This window comes from Bison bison, unplaced genomic scaffold (assembly GCF_000754665.1).
Source record: "Bison bison bison isolate TAMUID 2011002044 unplaced genomic scaffold, Bison_UMD1.0 scf7180017864032, whole genome shotgun sequence".
Lineage (NCBI taxonomy): Eukaryota > Metazoa > Chordata > Mammalia > Artiodactyla > Bovidae > Bison > Bison bison.
The window spans coordinates 2,464,004-2,476,516 of record NW_011494604.1 but is presented as its reverse complement, the minus strand read 5'-3'; the positions used below and the strand labels follow the sequence as shown (position 1 = coordinate 2,476,516).

At 42.4% G+C, this 12,513-nt stretch overlaps 1 protein-coding gene across 5 annotated transcripts in view; it reads right to left on the bottom strand.

Moving 5' to 3' along the window:
* The window catches only part of KALRN (kalirin, RhoGEF kinase), a 626,732-nt gene that overhangs the window by 304,686 nt on the left and 309,533 nt on the right, over positions 1-12,513 (bottom strand). For all 5 annotated transcript variants that reach the window (XM_010834276.1, XM_010834277.1, XM_010834274.1 and 2 more), the window contains exons 12-13: positions 11,391-11,599; positions 7,897-8,071 (exon numbers count right to left, since the gene is read on the bottom strand). In XM_010834276.1, the coding sequence (XP_010832578.1) occupies positions 7,897-8,071; positions 11,391-11,599 (384 nt within the window). The remainder of the gene's footprint in view (positions 1-7,896; positions 8,072-11,390; positions 11,600-12,513) is intronic.

Here is a 12,513-nt window from a genome sequence, read left to right as displayed (position 1 = left end):
GTAACTCATAGTGCATATTCAATGACTATACTACACTGCCATTCAGCAGAGAGTGACTGTGTGTGTGCGTGCATGTGTGTGTGTATATCTACACTACACGTTATGCACATTAAGGTCCAATCCCATTCCAACTAATAATGAGGAGGAAGGGTGTAAGGCATTTCACTATGGTAAGATGCTCTGAAATACATGAGCATGCTCTGTCAATACATGCTCTGTCAATGCAAATGAACATCTTTCTGTTCTATGATGTCATTATTTATATTAAAATGAGAAAAAGTGAAAGTGAAGTCGCTCAGTCATGTCCAACTCTTTGTGACCCCGTGGACTGTAGCCCACCAGGCTCCTCTGTCCATGGGATTCTCCAGGCAAGAATACTGGAGTGGGTTGCCATTTCCTTCTCCATACTGGAGTGGGTTGCCATTTCCTTCTCCAGGGGATCTTCCTGACCCAGGGATTGAACCCGGGTCTCCTGCATTGCAGGCAGACGCTTTACCCTCTGAGCCACCAGGGAACTGAAAGCTAAATATTCTTCACTGACCTACAAGTGCTGGCTGGTAGGAGAAGAGCTATTGCAGCTAAATAGAATTTCATTGCTTTGGGAAGGGCTATTTCATCTACAATGGGTATGTATATTTACATGTTCTTTGGACTGAAAGAAGATCCAGTCAGTCAATCCTAAAGGAAATCACCCCTGAATATTCACTGGAAGGGCTGATGCTGAAGCTCCAATACGTAGACCACCTGATATGAAGACCCGACTCACTGGAAAAGACCCTGATACTGGGAAAGATGAAGCAAAAGGAGAAGGGGGCCTCAGAGGATGAGGTGGTTAGATAGCATCACTGACTCAATGGATATGAATCTGAGCAAAGTCTGGGAGATAGTGAAGGACAGGGGAGCCTGCTGTGCTGCCGTCCATGGGATCGCAGAGTCAGACATGACTTAGCGACTGAACAACAACATATTTATGTGTATTACCACTGTGAAACTAAACTAAATTACCATAGCCATTTGTTCTTCCTGTAGTCTAGTATTAGGCTCTTTTCTGTTAATCAATTAAAATGATAAGATTAGTGAATTCTAATACAGATTATTTTAAAGATATATCATGGAATTTCACTCTGTTTTAGAAATACATACAATCTGTCCAGAGTTAAAATACTGATGTATGTAGCTATAAGGAAACCTTTGAGGATACTGAAAGAAGCAGTATGGAAAAGCAGGACTTAGCAATAAAGAAATCCATGCAGTTATTTTTTTTATTTTTGTGATAAAAAGTAAGAACATATCATAACACTCTAACTGATGAGTTCCAATGTTTGGTTACCTAATTTCTATTCCAACTGGATAATTTAGATACTGGAACACAGTTTTTACAACCAAGTTCATGTTCTTTTTTTCATCATCATCATAATTAAAATTGAGATCTTTTAAAATCATGACTGATACTGAGGGGATCTTGAGTCTTTATTTTGCCCATATCTTTGCCTCTTAATCAGTTTGAGACTCATAGAAATCTATTGTTTTCAAAAAATCTCCTGTCTGTTGAAGAGCTCCCATGATATATATTGTTCACCCATTCTAGAACTTATCAATGCTTGAGTTTCAGAACGGATTTTCTTCCGCAAAGGCTAAACACCCCATGCTGGAGTTTACATTATTTCCTTCTACTGAGTTACTTGCATCTTTACCAGAAAGGAGAAGTGGGCAGCATTTGAACCTTCATAATGTCACCTGACTTCAGGTCCACAGCCCCTCACCCACCCCATTACAGAATGATCTGAAAGCTTCCATTAGGGATCTTTGATAATTTAACAAAACAGGTGACATTCTAGAATACTAAAGCTATGTAAGTAATTTTTTTTTTTTAATGGAAGATGTGAGGGGAAACCGCCAATGATTCTGAAATCAATTTGACAAAAGTCTAGAAGAAACGATCAAATAAATATTTTGTGAGAATTTTGGTTTACTTTATTGCACTTATTCTGTATTTCCTTTGCAAAAGATCTGGATCCATTTAGAAAAGGATATAGGGATCCCAAGGGAGCCTACAAAGATTGATCCCAAACAAATCTTATTTTTTTTCTTGATATAGTTACTATGTTGGTGGGTTTGAGGCACATTATAACCAGGAGAACAGCAAGGCTTTGCAGAGTCTAACACTATCTGTGGAGGAAAGGGCTGTGAAATCGGACTAGAAGATGATGTGGCCCTTTAAGGAATGACTGTGCGGGCTGATGGCTCTGTGTCACTGAAGGAAAACGTCCAGTAAAGCACCACAGAGCCCTGCCTGACCTGGCCAATATTTCAAATTGTTGAAACACTGATACAATAATAAATTAAATATATTTAGATAGGCTGAAGAACTGTGCCAGAAAAAGGAGAATAAAATTTGAGAGGAAAAATACATAAAACACTTTCATTTAAATTTTTTACAAAGTCAGTGTACTGGAAACATGTACCCAGAAAAAACAGCCAGGGGCTTTTGGGGGAGCAGAAGCGTCAACAGGACAGGTGATAAGTCATAGAAACGTCTCTTGGGCTGAGTGTATAGAACACCAGCGTCTTGGACACACAGCTGCCCCAGGGTTGGTGGGGCCGGGGGTATAAGCCACCGTGGATAACTAGAGTCCAGCCACCAGGGGGCAATGAGGCAACAATGTGGGCCCAGAAAGTGGGGAGAACACTGGGGTTATATCCCACAGAGAAGGGCTAACAGTGAAGAGAAGTAGTTATTGAAGTTTTAGAGGGGACTGCAGAAATAACTTTCACAATCTCAACACTTTCTGGATAAAGGAAAAGAGGCCTATGATGAACATTTTCAAATATGTTAAAGCTTCCAAAAAGTGGGAACAGATTTGTTTTGTTTCTCCAGAGAGCAGAAGCAGGAGAAAAGGGCAGAAGGAGATCTTCGTTCAACACAATAATGAGATCCTGAGTTCCCTCCTCTCCTGAACTCTGCTTCTGGGCTCTGGAGATATTCTGGTAGAGGCTGGATGGCATTCTTCAGAGATGCCAAACCCTGGCCATCAATTTTTACCTGTCCTCCAGGTGTCATCTTACAGGGAAACCTTCCACGGGCAGCCTGAAAAGCTAAGCGGTCTTGCCTCAGTGTTCTCATCGATCTGTAAGCCTGTCTGTGTCATAAATTATCACTATGGGATGGTTCTGTTTCTGCGGTTCTTCCCATCTAGCTCCCTGATAGCAGGGACAGTTTCATCTTCTGTGCCCAAAATAATTTTTGAGGCATAGTAGGTGCTCACTAAATGCTTACCAAGTTGAATTTGTTAGGTAAAAGACTGACTGAACAATCTCACTCAAGTATAAAACATAAGAGGCCTCTGCATACAACCAATCACAGAGTTGATGCTACCAGTGAATAACAATCAGCTTTCTCTCCTCTAGGAAGAATTTTCCTCCTTGAAGGCCATTTTCCTCTAGCCTCAGCCTGGCCCCAGCCTATCCCAATATGAACCCCATGGATTTAGAGCTGCTATTCCGTTCCTTACTCTGATTAATTGTGCAGATTAATTTTCAGGTACATTGAAAAAAACTCTGATTGTAATTACAGAGTCAGAAATTTAAAAGAAAGATTATAGGTGTGGCCCATTTTTCATAAAGTCCTTGTTTGGGTTTATCTTTCTCGGTGTCATTCCTAGCACTCTCCAGTATGCGTATGCTCATCGCAGGGGGCACCCAAGATTGCCCATTGATAACAAATAGAAAAATTCTAAGTATATAAATAAGCATATGTATGTACATATATATTATACACACACATATTTGATCAAACTACTAAGAAAAAAAAAGATACAACAGTTCCCTGGACTTTCATAGTATACTGACCCCAGACTCTCACTTGTACCACATGGTAGATGGTGTGTTGGGAGGGCTCCTCAGGGGACACAGGAAGTACCTCAATACTTCAGACGACGGACTTTCTGGCTCATCTGTTCAGCTGCTTTTAGCACATTTCAAATTATTGCTCTTTTCATGTGCCCAGTTAAAGGGACTTATCTAGTTTTAACTAAACTACCCTTCACAAAAGACATGTGGCTTAACAAGGTTCCTCAAAGAAACTATAGTTTGAAGATAATACTGACCGTGAAAGCTCAAGAGAACTCAGAACTCTTTGGCAGCCATGTGACGGGGTAAAGAAACAATGACAATCTAATCCGATCTGTCAAGAAGCAGAACCAAAAAATAATTGAAAATTATCAAGAATACCATTTGAAATACAGAACTGCAGCTTCTGATGAAAAAGTCAAGCTTCCTTCGCCCTAAGGGCACAGTGAATTTTGAGATTATTAGTGACAGAATACATACATAATTTATAAGTTAACACAGATGAATATGTAGAGAGCTGAAAGTTCAAAAACAGTTTATTGAGTATATATAATCAAAGGAGTTTTGAGACCACTGACCTGTTCCTGTTTCTAAAAATATTTTCTTTCCAATCATTCTAATTAATTGTATAAAAGGTGAAATGCATGGAAGCATCAAAAAGAAGAAGAAATTTTCCATATTCTTACCATCACAAGATAAAGATTATTTGCATTTGGTGAAGTGTCTTTTCTAACTGTTTCTTATAATGTGTCTTTCACAGAAGGAGGCTGAACTTACAGGGAAAAAACTTTATAGAATATCTGTGAGTCATTGCTTCTGGTCTCCAGGGATGTGAAGAAGGCATATCAGGAATGCAGTCTTGGTTTTTTAACTTTTGCCTAATACGTTTGGGATAAGTGTCACTCTTAGCCGGGGACCCTTAACACCACCCCAAGTACTTCGGGAGCCATATAATTACGTAAAAGGAGACTAGTGCAGCAACTCATGTCTTATCTTAGTTTTAAAACTATTAGCCCATGCTAGCCATCAGTGACATGGTTAAGGAGTCTTAACTTAGACTCCCCAGATGTAGGGGGCAGGCCTGCACTGGTCTTCAGTAATCCCTAGGAATTCTGAGTATGCCCATCAAATGCCTTCCTTTAGGGAAGGAAACCATAGCTGTGGGTCCTGCAGTGACAGGCTCTGCCCTGGCTTATATCAGCTCCACACAGCTCTCATTACAGAAACCACCCTCAGTTTCACACTCTGAATCTTCTCTAGAAGCTTGCCTTTTACCCCCACAGTGAAACACTAGCTGGCATTTGAAATAATCTCATCACCCTCAAATATAACTCTGACAATCTGACTTAAAGCAGAAATTTTCCATAGGTTTGGCAGGATTTTCATTCCTATCTGAGATGAAAAGCAATATTTCCCCAAGTTTGGGGCCACACCTGCAATGGGGAACCAGACCTCTGCTAAAACCTGGGTGCAGAACCAAATTCTTATTCCCCTCATTTGACCTATTCACTATTTTCATCTCCCTCATTTTATTAGACCCTTTACTGCTTCCTTACTTCAGCTTCGCTGCATACCAAGCTGTCCAAGTTGTCAGGGTGGGAGGGGAAACTTATACAACACAAAGGCTGAGAAATGCAAATCCTACAATTTAAATATCAAGCTCTTCTACTGCAACATTTAAATAGGATCAAATTTTAAGCTATTTGATCTATAGCCAACTTTATTATTTTTTTTAAAAAAAGCATATTTTTTTTCTGTAGGCTTTGGGCTGGAAATGGATTGTCCCAGAATCACTGCAGGCAAACACATCCTAATGGTGCCCACAGCTGATGTCAATGGGTTACAGTCCAAGTGGTGAAGTGAAGCTAACCGGCCCATTGTGGAACTAAACCAGCAACCAGACCTCAAAACCACAGCCATCTCACCAAGTAAAGCTTAAACACCCAAACCCTAGGTTATTTCCTTCCCCTTAAGCATTTTTTGATGTGGACTTGGAATGATAGGAAAGTAAATAAAGAGCACAACAGCCAAATTCCCCCACCTGCTAACGTAATTCCCTCATGGATGTATTCACTCTGTGGGTGAAATGAAGTCAAGGAAAGATGGTGGGAGTGTCCGTGGCCAAAACTACTGCAACCAAACATTACCTCTGTTCATTTCTCACTCTCAATTATCACTCTTTCATCACCTTTGTCACCACACGTTCATGCCTTTCCACATACCAGTATCTCTAATTTTCCACTGGCATTTTCATTGTTCTTTCAATATATGTTTAAATACCATTTGCAACCTGAAATCACTATGAGTACCAGTTCAAAATAGATTATAAATAAAAAGTATAAATAAATTCACTTGAAGTTATGGAATGAGTTGGAAGGATAATCAAGACCTAGATTTAAAGACTTATCTCTTCCTTTATTTCAGAAATTGTCCAGAGAGCACCTTTTAGAACATGACATCTTTAAGTAAAAACTTGCAGTGGCTTCTAGGAAGCTCGGATAGAGGTGAAGGAGAGAAAGGTCAAAAGAGAGTCAGAGATAGGAAGGATTGCTCTAGGGATTGAAGAAGAGGGCTACTACTACTAAGTCGCTTCAGTCGTGTCCGACTCTGAGCAACCCCCTAGACGGCAGCCCACCAGGCTCCCCCGTCCCTGGGATTCTCCAGGCAAGAACACTGGAGTGGGTTGCCATTTCCTTCTCCAATGCATGAAAGTGAAAAGTGAAAGTGAAGTCGCTCAGTCGTGTCTGACTCTTAGCGACCCCATGGACTGCAGCCTACCAGGATCCTCTGTCCATGGGATTTTCCAGGCAAGAGTACTGGAGTAGGTTGCCATTGCCTTCTCTGAAGAAGAGGGCATCTGTTGTCAAAACAGCTTTCTGGCCTATAAGGGGTTGAAAATGACATTGAGACTGGAATACTGGAGCATTCAACATTTGAAGGGTTTCCCTGATGGCTCAGATGGTAAAGAATCTACCTGAATGTGGGAGACACAAGTTCAATCTCTGTGTCTGGATGATTTCCTAGAGGAGGGAATGCCAACCCACTCTAGTATTCATGCCTGGAGAATTCCTTGGACAGAGGAGCCTAGTGAGCTACAGTCCATGGGGTCACAAAGAGTCGGACACAACTGTGTGACTAACACTTTAACACTTACATTCAAAAAAATAATAATTTTCCTTCCCAAACCAGTTCCACAGAAGTTTCTGTAGATATTGTTGGGAAGATCAATCCCAGACCCCCAGAAGCCTCAACTTGGAGGAGATGGCGGGAATGCAAAGTAAAGTTTTAATGAATGGTAGACAGAGAATTGGTTTTCCTTCACAACACACCAGCCAGGAGCAAAGAGAAGACATAGTTTTTAACCATTTGCCACCCATAGGTGTTGAATGTTTTTCGCGGCTCAGAAACCCTACTGACCTGGCTTTAGTCACTGGCTTAAAGCAGAAAATAATAAAAGGTTGGTATTGTGTGGGGCAGACATTATTAGTAGGCATCAAAAGAGGACATAATTATACCAGAACACCAGATTCTGACCTTCCCAGGATGAGCTGAGGCGCTGATGAGATGAACCAGCAAATGACCTTTGCACACGCTTAGTTTCTTCACAAGCAGAAAGCAAACAAAGGACTGTGCCTTCCTTCCTCTGACTTCCTGGCTGCTGTGTGAGTCCATCCAACCCCTAATCTATAGTCACCTAATCTTAATACCTTCCTACTCAAGAAGCTGTAGAATTTAGCAAGTCTACCTCAGTCGCCAAACGACCAACTCCGTGGTCTTCCAGGAACCAAAGTGCCAAGCAAGAGTCCAGTGAAACCAACAAACCCTTCCCAGTGGACTAATCCCAGAGACTGAGGAGAGGGCCTCTGCTTGGCAGTGGGGTGAAGGGGACTGGAAGGAATCTAACATGATGATCATGAATTTGCTGATCTCTAAAAATGTATTGTGATACATAGTCCCATCCAGTCCCCTTAGTCTAGCTTTGGGGCAGTACCCTTGGCCGGGAAGCAGCCTGCCCTCCACCTGCCCATACCTCCTCCCCACATCTACCTCAATGGTGTACTGCTCAAAGATGCGCAGCTGCAGGAAGATGTCCAGCTTGATCTTGCGTTCGTGGAACAGCTCCTCCATTTGCACCTGGGCGTCATCCAGCTGCTGCAGCACCGACTCTATGTGGCTGATGGAGCTACTATGGGGCGTCTTGTTGTTGGACACAGCTGAGTCCCTGTGGCACAGTGGGAGAGAGAAAGGAGGGGGCTTGCCATATTAAAAGTGACAGTGGAGAGGGAGTCTTCCTTGTCTCAGCAACGGGGATGGGAATCAATAGAGTCACTCAAGCAATAGGTGTTTATCAGACTCCTATTGTGAGCCTGGCACAGTCTGCCTAATAGGTGAGCCAAAGATACATGTACCCTCTTTGGGGTTCACAGCACTGTAACTCCGAGATTAGCTGCTGTCCTATTCCTCAGACAGAACTGTGACAGGAATCAAATGAATAGCACATGCAAAGGGGCTCTATAAACATCAATGAAATGGAATGGTTCCAAACATATATGTAGTCTAATATACACATATTTCAATATACACACACAAATACACATATCACGATACATAAAGGTAGACAAATTAAAAGTATATGGAAAAAATCCTTCCTAGTTTTAACTCAAAGGATCATGGTTAAAGTAAAATGAGATCATGGTTGCAAAAACTATTCATCCCCTTTATAATTCTATGCCAAAGTTATGGCTGGTATTATTTAATAGGCTTCAAGCTGTACTTAGGAAAGCTTGAAGCCTGGCTCAAATTCCTGATCTGACATACATGGGCTGGTGACCTTGGGAAATCTCCTCCCTGAGGCTCAGTTGCCTGCTGTAAAGTGGACTTAATAATCCTCACCCTGCTCATGGCATGGTTTGCTGTTAAATAAGATGGCATGTATGACCGTACTCTGAGACCAGGAATGTGCCGTATGAATGACTGTTAATTCTGAAAGATGTGTCAGGTTCTTACTGGGCACAGGTCCAGTTGGGGAAAGTAGAATCTAGGGCACAAGAGCCTGAGCAACGAACAAAGGCTTCAAAGATGATAAGCCCTGATTTGAGTGTTAGAAGAAAAGAATGAACCAAGTAGATGGGAAGGGTGGGCTTTCTGAGCAGAGAAGGTCCATACAAAGGCAGTAAGGGGAGATGACACATCACAGAGGGAATAAAGAGATAAACATTGATCGAGATAAACATTGATCTGCTGAGACAAGCAAGGTGGTAACACCTCCAAAGAGATCGTTACAATAGAAAAACTGGAATTCACTAAGTTAGATTCTATAGGGCCTTGAGTGAGTAAGCTAGAGCCCCTAGCCTTGAAAGAAACAGGCACATTCATTATCTCATGACATCTTGGTTTCTGATACAATCTAAGAAGTCAGAGGGGAAAGTCCTTAGTTTTGAATGCTCTCATCAGCAGCTTTTCTGAAGATCAGGTCCTTTTGGCCCATGTCTGACTCAGAAGCAATGGTATCTGAGCTCACACTATTACTGGAGGGAGCACAAGACCAAGAGCCTGCCCTTCTGTCATCTAGAGGACTTACAGTCCCTCTCTTCTCACCTTGGCCTATTTGGGCATGAAAGCCCACCATGCACAGCTTCCCCAACTATGAAAAGAACTCAAGAGGAGTACCGAACACTATACATCGTGCATTTGCTGAGAACAGCACTATTGAGAGGATGTGACTACTATTTCTGATGGCTCCCCTCAGTCTTTCTCTATCACTCAGCTTCCAGAAGGAAAAGGATGATTTCTGGCCCCTTTGTATAGCACCTCTGTCACTGTCATATACACTAGAATCAAAGACATAATGTAAAAGCACCTTAGGTGCTTCAGTGTGAAGAGTCATGAGGCCTAGGGAAGATGTGTGTGCTGGTGTGTGTGAGGCATCTTGCCAGTGTCTACTAGGAATTGTTTACTTTTTTCTTTGACTGGTCTTGATATCAAGGAAGGGAGCCTAGATGAGTGTCAGACTAGTGGAGGAAGGAACAGTCACCAGTGGTTCTTGTCACATGTCTATGGTCCTCTCTGAAATCCATACAACTTAAACTTGTAGGACAGGCATCAGCCATATCATTGTCTCCACCAACACTTAGTAGCCGTCAGCCTTCAGGCATGGTGCAAGGTGGGCAGGGCATCTGCCACAGACTCAGTCCCACAGACAGGCCAGCCAAGCTTGTGGAAAGCGTTTGGAAAGAAAACACAAAAGCCATGACATAATTCTAGAGCTGACAGGCTCCTAGAGTGAACTCCTTAAATCACACAGATGAAACAGCTGAGGCCCAGAGAGGTTAAGTCACTGCTCATTATTTGGAATTTTCCTCAGAAGCAAATAACAGTGGAGTTTCCTGTGCAGGCAGACAAAACTGTCATGTATTATACATCCATGAAGATGAACCAGGGGAAGAAAGGAAAGAGGCTGTCTTGTTAGTATGCAATAGGAGGACTCAGAACATGGCTTGTGAATGTTTGGAAAAGAAATGATCAATCCAACAGAAAAACATGCCAGGGCTATCTTAAGGTAAGTTCTTATTGTTTATTTAATTGGACAACTGGTTTGAGGGTGGGGGGTGGGAGGAAGCCCTCTCCTACTGAAGTAATTCCCTCTGGCCTCAGGATTGTCCTGGGTCTTGCTGATGAGATTATTACTATCTGGAGCTGGCAGAGGTCCCAGCACTCAGTGATCTGGGGATAGGAACAAGTCCCCGCAGGCAGGCATCATTAGTGCCATCAAATCCTATTTACATATCACCTGGGCACATGGCCGGTTGCTGAGGGCTTGCTCAAGGCCTCATGACACTTCATCTGAGGAGCTGATGCCCTTGACAGGGACAGGAAACTAGATACTGATACAAATGGAAAGGAGGCAACGGGGTGGATTATTAGAAATGAATATAAGGTGTCAGACAGGATTTTCTAAGATTTATTCTTAGCTATATTTGTTTAGGGCAATAGAGAAGGAGTTTTATTTTCTGGGTACCAAGGAATGGTAGAAAGGTCATATGTGGGTAAGCAGAGAGCAGAGTAGGACACATTACACACTCTCTACGTTCGCATGAGGCCAAAGGCAATCATTTGGGTCACATATTACTGACTGGAGCACTGGAATTCAGAATAGCCCAAGACCAGATGCCAAATAACACTATGTTCCATAATGGCTATTTCTTCACATGATCAAATATGCCCTCATTCTTAATGAAGATGCTGTTTGTTTTCTATTGAATATTGCTAAATTTTTATTGTATTTATATTACTTATTGATCACTGAATAACATCTTCAATGATATACATAATTCTTTGAAACATAAGAGCTTTTCCACTGACTACTTCATTCTAAATTCAAGTTGGGTATGGTACAGGCATTCTTATAGCTGACAGATGGAGAAACTGAAGCTCACACAAGACCACAAAGCTGGCTGCAGCTGAGCCAAGACCAGGACATGATGACTTATCTCGTGTCTAGTCCAAGGCATTTCCCACTGGAAAGCACCGCCCATGCTGACCTGGCCTCGCTGGGCTCCCCCAGGGAGGGAGGCGCTGACCTGAGTTGCTGGATAAGGTCTTCGCCCTCCTTGATGACATTAAGTGTGGCATCCAGAGTGGCGGTCTGCTGCTGCTGGAACTGCTTGATCAGTTCCTGGACCGCATCCACAGAGTCTGCACAGACATCCTCCAGCATCTCCTTCTGAAGGTCTTCCATCCATGTCCATAGCTGTAGGGGATAGAGAAAGCAAAGTCTACTCAGGTCACATGGGAGTGGAGGGCTGGGGTTAAGGGCAAGAGTGTGGAACTCAGGTCATCCAACCTACTCTCAACTACTCAGTCAATATCAGACTGTCCTTCTCATCAGCACCCTACGGGTCAGTTTACATCTCTGTATTTATATTCACTATCCATCTCTGCTAAGTTTACTCCATTAGTACAGGCATTCCCTAAGGACAGGAATTACCCTCTGCTTTATTTTCTAGTGATTCTGGAAAACTGGTCTTAGAGCAGGAAGCTCACTCATTTTTGAGAGAGTGGGAAGAACAGGAAACTGATGGACAAATTCTATTTCATCTTTCATAAAGGAGGACTCTGCACAGTTCCTGCAGATAGCTAGAGGCTGATTCCCAGAAATGTATCATGATTTTATAAATATGCAAGAAAGAATGGGATGTTCACTAAGAACCAAGTGAAGATTAATTAAGAAAATATGTGTTAGGCTAAACTATTTTTTTCTTCTCAGGACTGCTTTGTTGGTTAGAAAGTTAACTACTAAAGAGGTATAGCTTATCTTAATTTCAATATAAGACATTTCCCTCGTGATATTCAAGGTGATGAAATGCAGTCAGGATGATATTACTGGTCAGACAACTTTAAAAGAGCTAGTTCAGTTCAGTTCAGTCGCTCAGTCATGTCTGACTCTTTGCGACCCCATGAATCACAGCATGCCAGGCCTCCCTGTCCATCACCAACTCCCAGAGTTCAACCAGACTCACGTCCATTGAGTCAGTGATGCCATCCAGCCATCTCATCCTCTGTCGTCCCCTTCTCCTCCTGCCCCCAATCCCTCCCAGCATCAGAGTCTTTTCCAATGAGTCAACTCTTCACATGAGGTAGCCAAAGTACTGGAGTTTCAGCTTT